The 19694-nt window shown below is 40.4% G+C and overlaps 2 protein-coding genes across 4 annotated transcripts in view; one reads left to right on the top strand and one right to left on the bottom strand.

Annotated features, from left to right (window-relative positions):
- Positions 1-15241, bottom strand: part of NUFIP1 (nuclear FMR1 interacting protein 1) — a 46272-nt gene extending 31031 nt beyond the window's left edge. The window contains exons 1-5 of the mRNA XM_038569585.1: positions 14791-15241; positions 12372-12454; positions 10258-10356; positions 9274-9336; positions 8417-8493 (exon numbers count right to left, since the gene is read on the bottom strand). Of these exons, the coding sequence (XP_038425513.1) occupies positions 8417-8493; positions 9274-9336; positions 10258-10356; positions 12372-12454; positions 14791-15193 (725 nt within the window). The 5' untranslated portion in view covers positions 15194-15241. The remainder of the gene's footprint in view (positions 1-8416; positions 8494-9273; positions 9337-10257; positions 10357-12371; positions 12455-14790) is intronic.
- Positions 15242-15297: 56 nt separating this feature from the next.
- The window catches only part of GPALPP1 (GPALPP motifs containing 1), a 49986-nt gene continuing 45589 nt past the window's right edge, over positions 15298-19694 (top strand). Inside the window, exon 1 of one of the 3 annotated variants that reach the window (XM_038569586.1) lies at positions 15298-15511. In XM_038569586.1, the coding sequence (XP_038425514.1) occupies positions 15421-15511 (91 nt within the window). In that variant the 5' untranslated portion in view covers positions 15298-15420. Of the gene's footprint in view, positions 15512-17100; positions 17120-19694 lie in introns of those variants that run through there. The other 2 variants (XM_038569587.1, XM_038569588.1) reach the window with 2 other exon arrangements.

The following is a 19694-nucleotide window of genomic DNA, read 5'->3' as shown; positions in this document are numbered from 1 at the left end:
GAGATCAAGTCCCACATCAGGCTCTCCACAGGCAGCCTGCTTCTCCCTCTGTCTATGTCTCTGCCTCTGTGTGTGTGTGTCTCTCTCATGAATAAATAAATTAAATCTTTAAAAAAAAAAGTTTATCCTTTATTCAAGATAGACCTGCTTCCAAATACCACTTAAGAGTTTTAAAGAACAATGAGCTTTAAACTTTGCCACCAAGCAATGAGGCACACTGTCTATTCTCCCCGTTCCTTAACAATTTTGTTTGGGAAGTTCCATCAGCTCTGTTGTCACCAAAGGTGACCAAGCAACCCGCTCGTAGCCAATGAGAGCTACAGGGACGTCTCCTGGTTGGATCTAAAAGCTATTGTTGTCCCAATGAAAAGAGGCAAACTCAGCTTTGTGTGCCTTTTGCCTTTTTCTCATCTCCTGCCTAGAATGAGGGCTTAATATTTGCATATGCAGGAATCTCCTTGTGGACATTTAAGACAAAAGCCACTTACTAAGGAACAACAAGCAAGAAAATGTGCCTAATGGTATTGCTAAGCAGCAACAGTAGCCTTGGACTTTTTTCTACTTGGGAAAATAGACCCCTTTGTGCTAAACTAAGGTAGTAAACTCATTGTTTCATTTCCTGAAACAGATCCTAACTGATACAAGCACCACTGCATCCTAGCCATCCTCTAATCTGAGTGCTGTCCAAGCCCGACTAGGAATATCTTGATTTAAAACCTTGCTTCCTGGGCAGCCCAGGTGGCTCAGTGGTTTAGCGCCGCCTTCAGCCCAGGACCTGATCCTGGGGCCCCGGGATTGAATCCCACATTGGGCTCCCTGCATGGAGGCTGCTTCTCCCTCTGCCTGTGTCTCTGCCTCTCTCTCTCTCTCTCTGTGTGTCTCATGAATAAATAAATAAAATCTTTAAAAAAATTAAAAAGATAAAAACTTGCCTCCTAGAAGCAGTTTTTTTATAAAGTTAAATATATGCATCTTATGAAGTCATACATATACTTATTATATGACAAAACAACCCCACTCCCAGGTATTTACCCAAGTCAAAAAAAAAAAAAGTCTAAATAAAACAGAAACCTGTCTATCAATGTTTACAAAAGTTTTACTCATACTCATCATATACTGGTAACATCCCAAATGTCCCTCAGTTGGGAAATAAATGCACAACTGTTACATCCACATAATGGAACAGAATAGTAACATATAAACAATATCTTTGTATGTTCTGTAAAGATATGAATATAGGAGCAAGAAGATCAGTGGTTGTCAGGGGCTACAGCTGGGGGTAAAAGGGAATTTTGGGGGGTTAATGGAACAGTCCTATATCTAGATTGTGGTAGTGATTACATTACATACATCTGCCAGAATTATGTATTAAAAACGATGGGTTTCACTATATGTACAACATACCTTAAAATAAATGGGGAGGATAGTGGGTGGGCACTATCCCTCCTACAAGAAGTCTTGCAAAACAAATTAGTAGCCCTGCCTTCCAAAGATTTCAAGTACCCCTTGACCAGACATTATTACCCTTTCATGGCTAAATTAATGCTTGAGTTGCCTGTGGTCTCATGGCTACCTCATATACGCTGATCTTATATCTCACATTAGGATAAGAGTCTTAAAGGCAAGTGTCTACTCCTATATGTTTTTGGTGACCTCATTCATATATAACAAAATCCTTGCCTTTTCAAATACTGAATGTTTACCTCTAATTTTTATGCTAAACGACTGTCAAATTAGTCAAAAGTATTATACATTAACATAAGGTATCATAACAAACATATTGTAATCTACATTAACATAACAAATTCAAAGTTCCTAAGATTTCTCACTAATTTTAGAAAATCAAATTAGCATTCTATCAAAGCTTTTACACTTGCTACCTAAGCTGGGTTCTGTTTTCAAATATTAATATACCTTAAATTTCTCTAGCCAGTGCTTTTTCCCTTTAAAGCACTTTTTACACAAAACCACAAGAGGGCATAGTTCATAGTTCATACGGGGAATGCTACTTTAGAAAGTAATGCATTCAAACACAGATCAATGTGGTTTGCCTAGTGATGGTCTGTCCTATGTGGTGAGAATTTAATATTTAAAACAACAGCAGTTTAAGTACCATTAGCTATTATTACTGATTTCCAACCACAATTATTAATCAGATCAACATACCTTTACCCTTCTTGAAAAACAACAAAGGTAAAAAAAAAAAAAAAAATAAAATTACCAATGTATCATTTGAAACATGAATTAAAAACTTTTTGAGTCTCAACAAGATATCTATAACCACTTACTTGGGTATGTCAAAATAGAATTACATCCATAAAAAAAAATTATACCATAATAAAAACATTTTCAAACCCCATTTACATATACCAACATTTACAAGCATCCCTTCAATCTGTGGCACCAAGGAATATAAACAGTCACATAAAAAATAATTCTTATATTTCTAAGACTATAACTTAGATTTTTTTTTAAAAAGACACATATGCAAAGTTCATTAACAGGATCATTAAGGCCATCCATACTAAAGTAGCAGATGGAAAAGGATAACAAGATATTCCTTTAGCCAGAAAAAAAAAAACCCTCTAGCAGCATGATTTCAGCTAGTCTAAGGGTAAAACTTATTAGATGGAGTGGGTAAGATTTTCTAGAAGCTAGAGCATGAGCAACTGAGGCTGAAAGGTCAAAAAACCTATTTGGTTTTGGGATATGCTAAATAAGGAGTCTGGCTAGAACAAAGAACTCTTATGAACAAATAATGTAGGAATAATCAGAAAAGACATGTTAAGCCCACATTACAGAATCCTGACTGCCAGTTTAAAGGAGCTGTTTTCACTGGCATTTCAGTTGGCTAAAATAAATAAAGTCAGTTTAATGACTTTATTTTTAAATATTATACTACTTAGTCACCTATGTAACTAAGAAATATATGCCTACTGAAGATCTAATTTTGCACAATAAAGAACAAATACAAAGAAAATAACAACATTCTCATCAGTCAAGCCAGTTCCTTAAGTGTGATAGCACTGCTGAGTATTCGCACGAAAAGAACACTTCAACTGTGTGATTTTCTTGAACAGCACTTAGCAACTAAGCCAGAGCTGAGATTTTGCCAGTTAGGTGCAATGAAGGATGAAGGAATAAGGGAGCTGGCATGTTGACCAAAGAAGCTGAACTGAGTGAAACTGGGTAGAGAGAGGTGCCTTGGGGCTCAGTCGGTTGAGCATCAGACTCTTGGTTTTCGACTCAGATCATGATTCCATAGGTCATGAGATCGAGCCCCAAGTGGGGCTTCGCATTCAGTAGGGAGTCTGCTTGAAGATTCTCTCCCTCCTCCCATTCATGCATGCACATGCGCATGCTCTTTCTAAAATAAATGAATTTTTATTTTTTATTTTTAATAAAGATTTTACTATTTATTCATGAGAGAGACACACAGAGAGAGAGAGAGAAAGAGAGAGGCAGAGACATAGGCAGAGGGAGAAGCAGTCTCCACGCAGGGAGCCTGACATGGGACTCAATCCCAGGACTCCAGGATCACGCCCTGGGCCAAAGGCAGGTGCTAAACCACTGAAGCCACCCAGGGATCCCCAAATCTTTTTTTTTTTTTAATAAATAAACAGGGTAGGGAGGTAAAGACAGAAGCAGATGACAGAAAGGGGTAAGAGATCAGAGGTCTCAACTAGTCCAAGAACACACAGAGGCGATAGTGAGAGCTAGACAGAATGGAAGTTATGATCAAAGAGAAGTATGCCCAGAGGAATCTGGCTGGCTCAGTTGGTAGAGGATGTTCGTGATCAGGGTTGTGAGTTCAAGCCCCACACTGGGTGTAGAGATTACTTAAAAAATAAAAAAACATAAAAAAAAATTTTTTTTTAGAAAGAGGAGTATGCCTAACTTTAAAATTTCCATTGCAAAAAGTCCAGAATAATAGGATCCGGACTGTGATCATGAAGTAAGCAGCTAAAATTGCATGGAAGTGAAAGACACCATAAATCCGCATATAAAAAGGTCCTGAATGAACTATTATAGCTATGAGTTTCAAAAAGTCAGGGGAATTCCAAGTATACAAGCTTTTGTTGGAGCATCTACTATGTATGCCAAGGGCAGATGGCAAAGGCAACTGCAACCCACTGCAACCCATCTTGTTACCAATCACGGGGGAGGCTGTTAGAACTGCAGAGAAATAAACAAACAAACAAACAAACAAACTGCAGAGAGCTGTGTAGTCAGAGGGCAGGAAATTCAAAGAAGGGTGAAGGAGCAATGATCTCCATCCACATCAAGGAAGGAGGCCCTAGGTGTCACAAAATCACTCTTTGTTCTTGTTTTAGTTCACCTTTCCACAGCAAACTACATTGCTACTACTAAACCACATCTTCCTTCTTGAAATCCTCCCCTCTACTGGCTTCCATGACATGTCATTTTCTTAGTTTTCTTCTACCCCTCTCTTGGCAGTATTACTGGTTTTTTACTCTGTTAGGCTGTCTTCTCCTTTAACTCCATCCTCTCTCTGTGGGGAATGTCTTTACATTTCCAATTTCATGATTTAAAAATATCTATCCAGCCCAGTCTGGTCCAAGTCTTAATGTCTATGGAACATCTTAAGTAAGTATCTCAGAATCTCCTTATATTCAACAATGTCTAAAATCAATACCTCCAAACCCTCTTTCAGGATTCAGCTTTCAGAGGTACTCATATCAGGAACTTGGAAGTCTCCTCAAAACCTCTTTCCTCCTCAACCTCATTATCATTTAATCCCAAATAGTGCCCATTTATCTCCCAAATGTTCTATAGCCACCTAGTTCTTTCTGGCCACACCACCACCATCTTTTAAAAAACTTCTATCATGTCTTACCTATACTCAAGTTCCTAGAACATGCCAATCCATCTGACACCACACTATGCTCTCCTTCATCTTTTCCTAGTTAGATCTGAGCTCAGCTCAACTTTCCTATGCCAAGGAACACTGCACTCCTCCAGACTACATGAGGGAAGGATTGTGAGAGAGTGAAACAGCTAGACTTGTAGAACAGTCATTGAAGGTGGGGATCATTAATAGCAGTCTAATTTTCCCAGAGTTCAGGATTCAATTTATACAGCCACTACAGAGAAGAGAACCAAAGCTGGCAAATCAGAAACTCGGACCTTTCCTACTGCCTTAAGTGAACTCAAGACTTGAGAGATTGAACAACTAAACTAAGTTGCTTAATTTCTTAGTTGCTTTATAATCTTTGCTGACTGGCAACCATGGTAATCCTCCCCAAAAGAACTAAACATTCATAAGAGGGGCCTGGCAGCTGAGCTGCACTAACTTCCCACTGATCAAAGTCAAAACTAGGTAGCAAGGAGAATAGCGTAGTGTTTTTAGCAGTTAGGTCACTTCCATCCCATTTAATAGAACACTGTCAGCATCCGCTCTTCGAAAACTTAAGTGTCAGACAGGAAATGGGAGTTAATTCTTCTTGTTTATTATTCCTCTGTGTAAAATAATAAAAAGATACAACCAATTGACAAAAACAAAAAAGCAAAGCAAAAAAACATATAGAGAGTTGTGAGGAAAATAAACTGTATCTATAAAGAAGCCAGTTAAAAGGAGCGAGGTGCTTCAATATGCCTTGCTTCAGAATTCTTCTTAAGTCAAGCCATATCATGGTCCTGACTATTCTAAGTTTGACCATGCAATTGGCTAAACTCCCTTCAAGTCGAAATTCAAGTCTTCCTACCCTGCACCCTTTAACAGAAATCCAATCAACAAATATTTATTCTCTACACCCTAAATTCCAGGCGCAGTGCAAAGTGCAGCAGAACCAAAGATGTCCAAGCCTAGGGTTAACTATGATACAATGCAACAGATGCTAAAGTTGTATTCAAAAGCTACATAGTCACAAATGAGGTAGTAAATAGTATCTTAGGGTAGGGTGGTCTGTGGATTGGCAGCCAATCCACACACAATTCACACACTGATGCCAGAGTATAAATCAACTATGTTACTAAGTAAAATATTTAGATCAGCTACCATCTTTTTCCTAGCAAGATTTTTCTCTCAATAAAAAAAGTAATGTTTAAATTTACATTCTGGTACAAGTTCCTTATCTTATTACTGACAAGCACTCTGGCAGCACCAAGATAAAGAAAATAAAGATTAAGGAGAGAGTGACAAATCAGGTGACATTTAAGACTAGTATTTCAAGATAGCAGCAGTCTGCCATGGAAATAGAGAAAAGGCATTCTAGTACACCCTATTTCTGATGGCCTGAACTCCTTCATTTGTTAGCCAAAGATGTGACTGAAACTCTATTAAATCAACCGAGTCCATGCTGACTGGCTAGACTCGACTTGCTTAAAAATTAAACTCTTCTGCGGGTCCTTTCACCCTCATCCGTCTCTGCACACAGTATTCATAACTGATACTTATATATACGTCAACTAAATTCTGTTTGTTCTCAGTTGGTTCTAAATCTTTATGCTTGCCACCCTCAGAATTACCTTTAATTTAATTAATTTAATTACAGCTTTAAAGGGCAGTGCCTAACTTTTTCACCTAATGGTATAACACCTGCCACAACACTATATATATAAGTGGATTTAAACTAAAAACGTAAGATACTATGGATGGACCTAGAGGGAATTATTGTAAGTAGAGTAAGTCGGAAAGAGAAAGACAAAAACCATATGATCTCACATATGTGAAATCTGAAAAATAAAACAAGCTAAATAATAAACAAACAAAAAGCAGAGTAAAACCAATAGATACAGAGTACAAACTGATGATTACTAGACAGGAGAAGGTGGGAAATGGGCCAAATGGCTGAAGGGAAGTGGGAGACACAGGCTTCCCATTATGGAATGAATAAGTCACTGGGATAAAAGGCTCAGCATAAGAATATGGTCAATTGGAATATAGTCAACTGGAACATTACACCAGTGTTGTACAGTGACAGACTGCAGCTACACTCGTGGTGAGCACAGCTTACCATATAGACTTGTGGAATTACTATGCTGTATACCTGAAACTAATTTGACATTGTATGTCAACTATACTCAAATACTTTTCAAAAACACAAAAATATATATTGTAAGAGGCTTAAAAGTGAGAAAGTGCTGTATAAAAGCATTAAGATACGCTGCCATGTCTTTCATCGTACATTTACTCACAACCTCATGTTGGACCCAAGGCATGTATAAATGAACGAATATAACATGTCATGTTTTATTGTTTGCTGGGCATCTGATCAAGCTTATCTGACTCACATATTGAAGACTTTGAGGATGATGACTGTGGTGATAATACCTATAATTTTACTAACATCTTCATAAAGTCCACATGGTTTCAAGTTATTTGTTACAAACAAAAATGTTGAATTTAAAAATAAACTAAAAAGTTAAATTAAGAACAAAGTAAAAATTTGACTTGCCAGTCAAGAGTTCTAAGTATTTTTCTTGACCGTGGAAGATAACCATCCTTTTTTCATCTCAGGCTCTCCTCATTTTTTTAATTCCAGAAAAACATCATTTGACTTAAAAATGCATCTCACTATTCTAATAGTTCTACCTAGTTTCGGCTTCAGGATGAGCTGTCATATTCCTTTCTAATAAGACAGTAAAATAGTGTCCTACTGGGATTTTTCCTGAGGATATTCAAGCTAGACATCTATTAAACTTTCTTCTCTGATAAGCATAAAGCTACAAGACACCTGGTAAGGCTCAAATTTCTTAGACATTACTTATAGAAAAAAATTCCTGGTCTTTTAAAATTAAGGATAAACCCATGTATCATTGCTATATTCCCTATACCTAGCATACTTCAGTCATTCAACAAATTTTTGTTGGAAAAAAAAAAAGAAAAACATAGTAAAGTATTATGTATTGTTTTAATAAGAGTACCCACTCATAAAAAAAAAAAAAAAGAGTGCCCACTCATTATTGCCTGAGCACTGAACATCTAACAAAGGTGGCATGCAGGAGCTCCCCTCAAAGAGTAGAGTACAGTCCCATTATGACTGGTTATTTACAAAGAATTCTTATTAGGTTCTCTTAAAACTTATTCAATAATAGCCTCATGTAATAGATCTCACAGCCCATTCCCTAGTACCAACATTATAAGGGAATTCAATGACTACACTAATAAAAATTGTATACTTCTTTTTAAAACATCAAGTAACAACCTCAAATTCACTATATACCAAGTCTGAAGAACAGCAAAATTAGTACTAGTCATTTTCAGAGGAATATTTGTAATGTTAAAAAAAAAAAACAAATTTCAAAAAAAAAAAAAAGAAAACAAAAAAAAAAAAACAACCCAAATTTCCTTTATCAAATCACTCATTAGGGCCAGAATGGTCATTATTTGGAAGTATTCAGCCTTGCCACAGTAAAAGAAAGTTATTTCACTAGTTCTGAACTCTTAACTCACTTCCTTCTTTCTTCTCTCCATCTTGCAATCTCCTCTGGAGTATCTAACTTGATCTTCTTCATACCAGGAGCATGCATCTAGGGAGAAAAAGCCTGCTGAACATCAGGAAGCATATTGTATGTATTGGTTTTTTTAACTTTTTGTTTTTTAAGTAGACTCCATGCCCACATGGGGCTTGAACTCACAACCCTGAGATCAAGAGTCACATGTTGTACTGACTGACTCACTCAGGTGCACCCATATTATATGTTTCTGATAAATTTCAAGTATCATGGGTGATGATGGAGACTCTGTACTCAACATTAAATTTACTAGCAGAGAAAATTTTTAAAACTAAGTAAGCAGGTTTTACCCATCCATTATGACTTCTCCTTTAAAGGAAAAGGAGTAATTTCTTGAGTGTTTAGATTGGCGCAACTGATAAAGAGAAAAGGAGTAACATAACTTTGGTTACGAAGTAGGTATATGACCATTTCTCAACTGACATCAAATACACAAATGAATAATCTACCAACCAAAATTGATTGAGGTAGCTGAAGAAATAATGATACACAGAATGATTTGAAGCAGCACCATGCAGTAAAACAAGCATAGAATTTGTGGTCAAGAAAACCAAGTACAATAATCAGTTCTAAGGCCCTGGTTAAGTCATTTTTTAAAAATCTATTAACTCTGGCCAACATTTACCTATTTCACATAGTGGTTCATGAAGATAAAATTGAATACAAAGTACAAAGTATTCATGAATGTTACTTGTTATTAGACTATATAAAAGAAGAGCCGTGAGGATAACAAATCAATGAAATAAAAAGCATGAATTTTTTAGGAAAAAAAACAAAAATGCAACAAGAACTTACATTTCTCCAATGGAATTGGACAATCTTCTCATGTGCACTAAAAGAACAATCTACTTCAGGACACTGCAAGAATTTAAAAAATATATATATTCAATATATTCCATATTAAATTTATCCTACTACTACATATTCAAACATAATCTGGTTGAATTACATAGTTATCCCATCTATGTGCTGTTATCATCCCATACTTACGTCAACAGCAAAACAAAAAGCACTCCAAATTGGTATTGTATTTAAAAAAGGAATGACATTCACAAAGCATACAGTACAGCAACATTATCATTTATTTCTCTACCTAGTAAATGCAGGACATCGGCAATGTTACAAAATTTTTTTGATTCTGTAAGTTGAAGGAGCCTTTCCAAATTAAGAACAATTTGATTAAAAGAAATTTTTAAGTACTTTATAAGGTCCAAACCATCCTTTGAGAGTGATGGGCCATGGCAAATTACACAGTGTGATTAAATGGTCAAGGATAGCCTTAAAGCAGAAAAACCACACAAAGGTGCATAGAGCACCTGGAGGTGAGGCCCAGGACTCTTACAAAGCAGAAGTGATACACACACAGCTGTCAGACCTCTCTTCTTTGCTGCCATCTAGCCTCTTCCTGAAGTAGTGGGCTCCCCACCCTCACACCCCAAATCCTAGGGTCATTGTCTCAATTTATCAAGTCATCAAACAACTTCTATGAAAACTATAAACTTTTAAGGAAAAAAAGTTCAGAATTTCTACCAAATATACCCATTTTGCTAAATAAATTTCAGGACAGGGGCAGCCCAGTGGCTCAAGCGGTTTAGTGCCGCCTTCAGCCCAGGGCGTGATCCTGGAGACCCGGGATCAAGTGCCACGTCGGACTCCCTGCATGGAGCCTGCTTCTCCCTCTGCCCGTGTCTCTGACTCTATGTGTCTCTCATGAATAAATATATAAAATCTTAAAAATAAATTAATTAATTAATTTCAGGACAACCAATAAAAACCTACTTTCATGTGTTCAGACATGTGTTTATCATACTTTTCTTGATTTTTAAAACCACGATCACAGGTATCACAAAAACAATGAAAAACTGGTTCCTTTCTTTTCTGCAAACAAAAACAGAGAGGCATTAGGCTTTTAATAAAAAATTTTTAACCAATAACAAAAATATAACCATCCTTCCAGTAGTACATACTTTGATTTTTCATATAACCCCTGTATGTGGGAGAAACTTCTAAATACATTTCTAATGAAGGGATAATTCTGTTTATTTTATTTTTAGGAAATGTATTAAGAAAAGCCAAGCATGATAAAGAAATTTTAGAGCCACCAGGGTGGTTCAGTGGTTGAGCATCTGCCTTTGGCTCAGGTTGTGATCCCAGGGTCCAGGGATTGAGTGCTGCATCAGGTTCCCTGCGAGGAGCCTGCTTGTCTCTGCCTGTGTCTCTGCCTCTCTTTGTGTCTCTCATGAATAAATAAAGTTTAAAAAAAAATTTTTTTTAACAGAGTAGAATACAATCTGTGAATATATTTCAAATTGGTAATCTAATTAAGAGCACAGCATATGGGGATGCCTGGGTGGCTCAGTCAGTTAAGTGTCTGCCTTCAGCTCGGGTCATGATCCCAGAGTCCTGGAATCTAGCCCCACATCAGGCTTCCTGCTCCATGAGGAGCTGGCTTCTCCCTCTCCTTCTGCCTGCCGCTCCCCCTGCTTGTGTGCTCTCTCAGTCTCTGTCAAATGAATAAATAAAATCTTTAAAAGAAAAAAAAAGAATCATTTAGTAAAGGTCAGTTATTTATTCCCAATCTGCTATTTTTATGCTTAAACATAAAACAAAAAAGATTACAATGATAAACTATATAGGAAAAGGTCTTCCATTGTTTAATGCTGGGATTATGTTAATACATTATACATGCACAATATTTTGTTAGTGTTAGTTACTTAGTTTTCATGCCAAAACGAAGGACATAATTTCAAGCTGTAGACTTTAGTCACCTCATTCTAAATTAATGACTTTTTTTTTTTTTTTAGATTTTATTTTTAAGTAATCTCTATACCCAACATGAGGCTCAAATTTACAATGCCTAGATCAAGAATCACATGCTGTACCAACTGAGCCAGCCAGGCACCCTGACATTTATACACCTTAAAACAGACCAGATTTATCAGCTTCATCAGAATAAAGGAAGCTGGGGCACCAGGTGGCTCAGTTCATAATATAGGGTCCTGGGATCAAGCCCTGAGTCAGGCTCCCTTCTCAGTAGGGAGTATACCTCTCCTTCTTCATCTGCCTCTATGCCCACTCATGCTCTCTTTCTCTCTCAGATAAATAAAGATAAATAAAATCTTTTAAAAATACATTTAATTTTAATTGAATTTGAAACAAAAAAAAAAGAAACTGCTGCAAATATTTTTTTGATCACAGAAATATTTGTTCCTCAAATATCCCTGTGTCAAAACAAAAAAGATGGGATCCCTGGGTGGCGCAGCGGTTTAGCGCCTGCCTTTGGCCCAGGGCGCGGTCCTGGAGACCTGGGATCGAATCCCACATCGGGCTCCCAGTGCATGGAGCCTGCTTCTCCCTCTGCCTTTGTCTCTGCCCCTCTCTCTCTCTCTCTCTCTGTGACTATCATAAATAAAAAAAAAAAAAAAAAAAAAAAAAGATTATAAAAAATAAAAGATTTGTATCATTGTAATTTGTTCTTAACTCCATGTTTTCAATTTTACAGGAGAAAAAGTCTGGATTTCCATCCTTCTCCCTAAATTCCATCCTTCTTCCCTCAATTCTCTAATTATGTGTGTGTACGCATATATACATTTTTTTTTTTTAGTTTACCAACGTTTGATAACATTTACTCGTAATCATAATTCTCAATTTATTCAAGAAAATATACTGAAATGGATTGTTTTCTGTTTCTACAATTTCTCCATTTATTTCTCAAAAAGATTTTGCTTCAAGTTTTTACTTAAAGCTAAGATCCTTAAAGATCCCATTATAGTTAAGGCCTCACTGTGTCAATTATGGACGCAAAACACTGAGACAGTTATGATAGAAACACAAGGAATAAAACAGTGACTTAGGGACCCAAGTGTCACATTCAAGAATATCTTTAAAAATACCTTTTTTTTCTGTTTTCTACTGGGAGGGAGGTTGACATCAGTGAACTTTGCATCATATTTTCGTGGAAAATAAGAATGATTAACTAAAAAACAAAAAGAAACCTGTAAATATTTGCAACTATACAATTTTTAAATTTTATTTGTTCTAACATGTCACAAATACTTGAGTAAAAACTGCCGCTTTTAAGAAGAAGTTCAAATTAACAAAGATTAAGACTAGTCTACCAAATAAGTATTTTTCAAGTAAATATGTTGTTACATATTTACATGTAACAATTTACACGTCCATACATGCTTTAGGTGTCAAAGTAAAGAAAGAAATGGCCACTCAAACCTGATAAAATTTGTTACAGTTATTTCAAGCATTAGAAATGTAAATAATAAAATCCCAATACAGCACTTTCAGCATCAACTTTACAGCAGGAAAACAGAGTTGTGAAATACATTTTCTCTCACGTTCTTTCCTGTCTTATTGCCAAGACCCAACTCTGAAACCTTATCTTTCACCTAGATTACTAGCACAGGCTTCCAGACTGTCTTCTAGTTCGCAAGCCCTCTCTTCCAACAGACTCTACACATTTTCACCACAAAAATAATCCTCCAATGGTCACAATCCTGGAAAATCTATAAATGGCTTCCCAGAGCCCTTTAATGAGATCCCAGTTTATTTTCTCATCCTACTCTTCCCCCATACCCTCCACTTACTTTGCTTCACTCACACTAGAACAGAGCAGTTCTCAGAACTCCCCTTGTATTCACACCTCTTTGCCCATACCTAAAAAGTATCTCTTCATAAACCCTACACATCTCCCAACGCGCTTCTTCCAAAAGCCTTCCCCAAATTCCTCTACATGCCTCCATCGCCAGTCATGCTGTGCTGTGACTTATATTTATGAACCCGTCTCACTGGACTCAGGACTGTCTTAGAACATTCATATTCCCGGCATTCGGCAAGCAGTAAACGCTGATTTGGATTCGAGTTGATGTAAATTAAAGCTCATGCAGAATTGAAGGGTTTTAAGTGAACAATCTTGTGGCTTTAACTATGACCTATATGCTGATGACACCCAAATTCACAGCTCCAGACACCAATCTCCCCTGAAAAGTACAACCTAACAGCCTATTCGATATCTCCATTTGACACCAACATATTCCAAGCTCAACTCCCGGGTCTTCCTTCCAAATCTGTTCCATTCCCATCCTTCCACTTGTTGGGGGGGTGGGGGGCGGGGGCTTTGTTATTCTTGTCTTGACCTCACATCTTACATCTGATCCTGGAGCAAACCGTGTTGGTCCTTCCCTCCCCTCCAAACAGATCTAGAATCCAACACTTTCATCCATCCCCCGAGCTCCACCCTGGTGGCCCGAGTCCCCAGTATCTCTCACTTGGGTAACTCCAATACCTTCCTAACTCCTTTCCCTTTAGATCAATAACCATTAGCAGCCACATTAATCCTTCTAAAATGTAAATCAAGTCACGTCACTCCCTTGCACCACCCCCTATCACAAGAGCAAAAAGTCAAAGTCCCACTGTCTACAAGGCCCTAGCAGGTCGGCCCTCTTCCCCGATCTTCTACAGTTCTGTCCCCAGGCTTGTTCCTCTTGGCTTCGGTTCTGATCTACAGCTCCCGCCTCCAAGTCTTTGCACTTGCACTTCATTCTGCCTGCATCCCTATTCCCCCAGATGTCATCCACAAATGTATCCCTCACCTCCCTGTAGCCTTTGCTCCGAAGCTGACTCTTTACGACTGACACTTATTTTATTTATTCTTTAAAAAAAAAAAAAAAACGACTGACACTTAAAACTGCACTCCCTATCATTCCCCTTTGGCTCTCTATCTCGCCATGGCCCTCACTGCCTTCTAATACACACTGCTTTATTCCGTCTTCCTCCACCAGGAAACGTGAAGCTCCATAAAGGTAAGGATTTTTGTTATATTTCGATCACTGCTATATCCCCAGTTCCTGGTACACTGCTGGAATTCGATAAATAAGTCCTGAACAGGGAATGCCCAGGTGGCTCAGCGGTTTAGCGCCTGCCTTTGACCCAGGGCGTGACTCTGGAGACCCGGGATCGAGTCCCACGTCGGGCTCCCTGCATGGAGCCTGCTTCTCCCTCTGCCTGTGTCTCTGCCTCTGTGTGTGTGTGTGTGTGTGTGTGTGTGTGTGTGTGTGTCTCATGAATAAATAAACAAAATCTTTAAAAAGAAAAAATAAATAACTCCTGAACCGGACTGAATAGGCGGGGAAAACATTACTGTCCGACAAATTGTGAGACGTTGATGAGCAGACAGACTCCAGGACTGCAGGACAGAATCAGAAGTAGAGAAGAGGAAAAAGGGGAAAGTGGGAGAGGAAGGAAGGGGAGAAGAAAAGGAAAGTAAAGGGTGGTAAGGAGGGGGCGGGGGTAACAGCCTACCCGGAGTCTTCTGATGCCCCCGAAAAGCACCAGACGACTGTCTCCAGTACCATGATGTCGAAGCCTGGAAGTTCCAGGACGGCTGGCCGTTGAGGGGAGGCTGAGCATCAAGGGGGTACTGGGCGTCGAAGGGAGGCTGCGCCCCGGGGAGAATCTGGGCGTCGAAGGGAGGGGGCGCCTCGGGGAGCGCCTGGGCCTCCCGGGAGGGCCGCCCCTCCGAGGAAGGCTCCGACCCTCCCAGAGAAGGCGACGACGAAGGCGGCGGTGGCGGCGGCAGCATTGCCCAGAGCATCCAGTTGTCCCGCAGCGAGGCAGGGTCGCTCAGAGGCCCCAGCGCCGGGGTCAGCTCGGACGACGGAAACCACCCCGCAGAAGCCACGGAATCGCTAGCCGGCTCAGCCATGCCTCCCGCCAGGCAGCGAGCCGAGCGTGCGAATGCGGAACGGGCTTTAGGCGTCACTTCCGCCTTTCGCGACTTGCGCGGCTCCGCCAACCACAGGTTGCTACGTCATCGGCAGGCGCCGGAAAAAGGCGGGCGGCAAGTGCGGCGCGAGGAGCCGGGGCTGCCTCTTGGCCGACGGGAGTCTGTGTGGTTAGAGTCGTAGGGCCGGACGGTGTCCGCCCCCGCGGATGGCGAGGGATCTGATCGGGCCGGCGCTGCCGCCCGGCTTCAAGGCTCGCGGGACAGCGGAGGAGGAGGAGGAGCGAGACCGCAGCCCCGGTGAGCGGCGGCGCCTGACGCTGCCCGCCTGCCCGCCCCTTCCCGGGCCCGCCGTGAAGAGACGTCCGAGGCCTCGAAGGGCGGAGCAGGGGCAAGTGGGCGCGGCCGACCGCAGCTAACCTGGCTTCTCCAGCGGTAGCGGGAAGTGGAGGGGTGGGTGGCGGGGGGGCGGGGAGATGCTGGGAATCGTTACGACGATGGTGTCTTATTTAGCTCCTGATGGGCTGGAGCCTCCGCTGACGTTCGGTACACACTGTCGCTTCATCCTCCTAGCGACTGCGTAAGGTGGTTATTATATGTGTAAGATGATATCGTTAGGAAGTAAGATTGTTATTATTTCCATGCCACACACGGGGACCCCGAGGCCCGACCGCCGGGGCTCCTAACCTCCGTGCCCTTTTGCCTTCCCGGGCCCTTGCAGAAGATGCTCTGCAGAAGATGCTCCCACCCGCCCTCCTAGCCCCTGTTCCTGTCGTTGAATCCGACACGCACAGTCCAGTGCTGAAACCAGGCCCGAGTTTCTCTAGGCTCTTTCCGGCCTCGCTCGGCTTCTTGACACTCTCCGCCAAACTCCTACCCCGATCTCCAAGGCCCAGCGTGAATGTCAGCGAAGGCCTCAGGGAAGCTTTTCCAAACTCTCCCAAGAATTGACACGCCTTCCTTTTTTTATTTTTTTTCCTCCCCACGGGGTTTTCTTCTACTTAATTTTTTTTAAAGATTTTATTTATTTATGTGTCATGAGAGACAGAGATGTAGATAGAGATGCAGAGACACAGGCAGAGGGAGAAGCAGGCCCCATGCAGAGAGCCCGACGTGGGAGTCGATCCCGGGTCCCCAGGATCACGCCCTGGGTCAAAGGCGGGTGCTAAACCGCTGAGCCACCCGGGGATTCCCCTTAACACACTTTTAAAAAATGACTTGTGTCGTATCTTCCTGCACCGTTTACAGTAGGATCCTCTCGCTGTAACACACAGAGTGGGCACTTCGTATTTGCCAAATAAACGCTTCCTATTTATCTCCTTTAATGTTTGTTCTAATTTGCAGACTGGTTTTGACACCAAAATTGGAAAAGAGTAAAGCCGAAAGAGTAACCCTCTCGTTTCGTTTCTTTTCTTTTCGTTTTTCTTTTCTTTTCTTTTCTCTTCTCTTCTCTTCTCTTCTCTTCTCTTCTCTTCTCTTCTCTTCTCTTCTCTTCTCTTCTCTTCTCTTTTCTTTTCTTTTCAAGATTTTATTTATTCATGAGAGACACGGAGGGAGAAGCCGGCTCCATGCAGGGAACCTATGCAGAACTGGATCCCAGGACCCCAGGATCACGCCCTGAGCCAAAGGCAGATGCTCAGCCTCTGAGCCACCCAGGCGTCTCTGCCCTCTTATTTCTTAATTTATTTTCATCCTTTGACTACCTGGGGGGGCATGTTTTTCCCCCCCAGATCTCCTTTCTGTCATAAGGGCTATAAAGTCATGTTTTTCACTTTTTGCAAGGAAGGATCCGTTTAACTCAAGTTGAAGAAAAGTGCGGTTAACCAGGTTTTTTTGGTTGGGTTTCTACATGCATGTTGTTTTGGATTCACCGTATTTCCTGATTTTAAACCAAGGCAGGATTTGCAGGTAAATAACCACTATCTCCCAAATAGGTACTTCTATTTGATTCGATTCCATCATTCTACAGCATTTATTTCAGGTACTCCTTTCTCTGTCCATTCTTGTTGCTTTTGTGCATTCCTTCTCTTCTCACCCCCCATGCTCAACACTTAACACTGTGTGTATGTACCCTCCACTATCTTTTTTTTTTTTTTTTAAGATTTTATTTATTTAAGAGAGAGAGAGAGAATGAGTGCTGGTGTGCATGCAGGCAGGGGGAGGAGCAGAGGGAGAAGCAGGCTCTTCACTGAGCAGGGAGCCCAAGGAGAGGCTCAGTCCCAAAACCCTGAGATCATGACGCAAGCTGAAGGCAGCTCCCTAGCCCGCTGAGCTACTCAGGTGCCCGCCTCCCCCAATCCTGACCAAGTTTTACCCCCGCCTGGCACATAAAAGATCCTTGGTAGATATTTGCTGGCTTCACTTCTTCACCAAACACAAATTCTTGCACATAGCCTGTCATTTTTAACACAAAATATGCCCCCTGCTGTAACTCCATTCCCTTCATAACCTCCTGGATGGCTGATCCTAAAACTGTTGCCCAAAAAATGTTTGAGATTTTTTTTTCTCATTATGCTTCTGTCTGGTTTCTTAAGAAGTTTATGAGTACCAGTATCCTTGAAATGCACTCTGTGACCCTCTAGACGTTCCCTTTGTGCTATTCTTTTTTTTTTAAAAGCTACATTTAATAAAGCATTTATTGTTGGTTTTTCTTTTTTTTTTAATTTATTTTTATTGGTGTTCAATTTACTAACATACAGAATAACCCCAAGTGCCCGTCACCCATTCACTCCCACCCCCCGCCCTCCTCCCCTTCTACTACCCCTAGTTCGTTTCCCAGAGTTCGCAGTCTTTACGTTCTGTCTCCCTTTCTGATATTTCCCACACATTTCTTCTCCCTTCCCTTATATTCCCTTTCACTATTATTTATATTCCCCAAATGAATGAGAACATATAATGTTTGTCCTTCTCCGATTGACTTACTTCACTCAGCATAATACCCTCCAGTTCCATCCACGTTGAAGCAAATGGTGGGTATTTGTCATTTCTAATAGCTGAGTAATATTCCATTGTATACATAAACCACATCTTCTTTATCCATTCATCTTTCGATGGACACCGAGGCTCCTTCCACAGTTTGGCTATCGTGGCCATTGCTGCTATAAACATCGGGGTGCAGGTGTCCCGGCGTTTCATTGCATCTGAATCGTTGGGATAAATCCCCAACATTGCAATTGCTGGGTCGTAGGGCAGGTCTATTTTTAACTCTTTGAGGACCCTCCACACAGTTTTCCAGAGTGGCTGCACCAGGTCACATTCCCACCAACAGTGCAAGAGGGTTCCCTTTTCTCCACATCCTCTCCAACATTTGCTGTTTCCTGCCTTGTTAATTTGCCCCATTCTCACTGGTGTGAGGTGGTATCTCATTGTGGTTTTGATTTGTATTTCCCTGATGGCAAGTGATGCAGAGCATTTTCTCATGTGCATGTTGGCCATGTCTATGTCTTCCTCTGTGAGATTTCTGTTCATGTCTTTTGCCCATTTCATGATTGGATTGTTTGTTTCTTTGGTGTTGAGTTTAGTAAGTTCTTTATAGATCTTGGAAACTAGCCCTTTATCTGATATGTCATTTGCAAATATCTTCTCCCATTCTGTAGGTTGTCTTTGAGTTTTGTTGACTGTATCCTTTGCTGTGCAAAAGCTTCTTATCTTGATAAAGTCCCAATAGTTCATTTTTGCTTTTGTTTCTTTTGCCTTCGTGGATGTATCTTGCAAGAAGTTACTGTGGCCGAGTTCAAAAAGGGTGTTGCCTGTGTTCTTCTCTAGGATTTTGATGGAATCTTGTCTCACATTTAGATCTTTCATCCATTTTGAGTTTATCTTTGTGTCTGGTGAAAGAGAGTGGTCTAGTTTCATTCTTCTGCATGTGGATGTCCAATTTTCCCAGCACCATTTATTGAAGAGACTGTCTTTCTTCCAATGGATAGTCTTTCCTCCTTTATCAAATATTAGTTGACCATAAATAAAGTTCAGGGTCCACTTCTGGGTTCTCTATTCTGTTCCATTGATCTATGTGTCTGTTTTTGTGCCAGTACCACACTGTCTTGATGACCACAGCTTTGTAGTACAACCTGAAATCTGGCATTGTGATGCCCCCAGATATGGTTTTCTTTTTTAAAATTCCCCTGGCTATTCGGGGTCTTTTCTGATTCCACACAAATCTTAAAACAATTTGTTCTAACTCTCTGAAGAAAGTCCATGGTATTTTGATAGGGATTGCATTAAACGTGTATATTGCCCTGGGTAACATTGACATTTTCACAATATTAATTCTGCCAATCCATGAGCATGGAATATTTTTCCATCTCTTTGTGTCTTCCTCAATTTCTTTCAGAAGTGTTCTCTAGTTTTGAGGGTATAGATCCTTTACATCTTTGGTTAGGTTTATTCCTAGGTATCTTATGCTTTTGGGTGCAATTGTAAATGGGATGGACTCCTTAATTTCTCTTTCTTCAGTCTCATTGTTAGTGTATAGAAATGCCAC

Source organism: Canis lupus, chromosome 22, assembly GCF_011100685.1.
Source record: "Canis lupus familiaris isolate Mischka breed German Shepherd chromosome 22, alternate assembly UU_Cfam_GSD_1.0, whole genome shotgun sequence".
Classification (NCBI taxonomy): Eukaryota; Metazoa; Chordata; class Mammalia; order Carnivora; family Canidae; genus Canis; species Canis lupus.
This window is presented reverse-complemented; position numbering and strand designations above follow the sequence as displayed.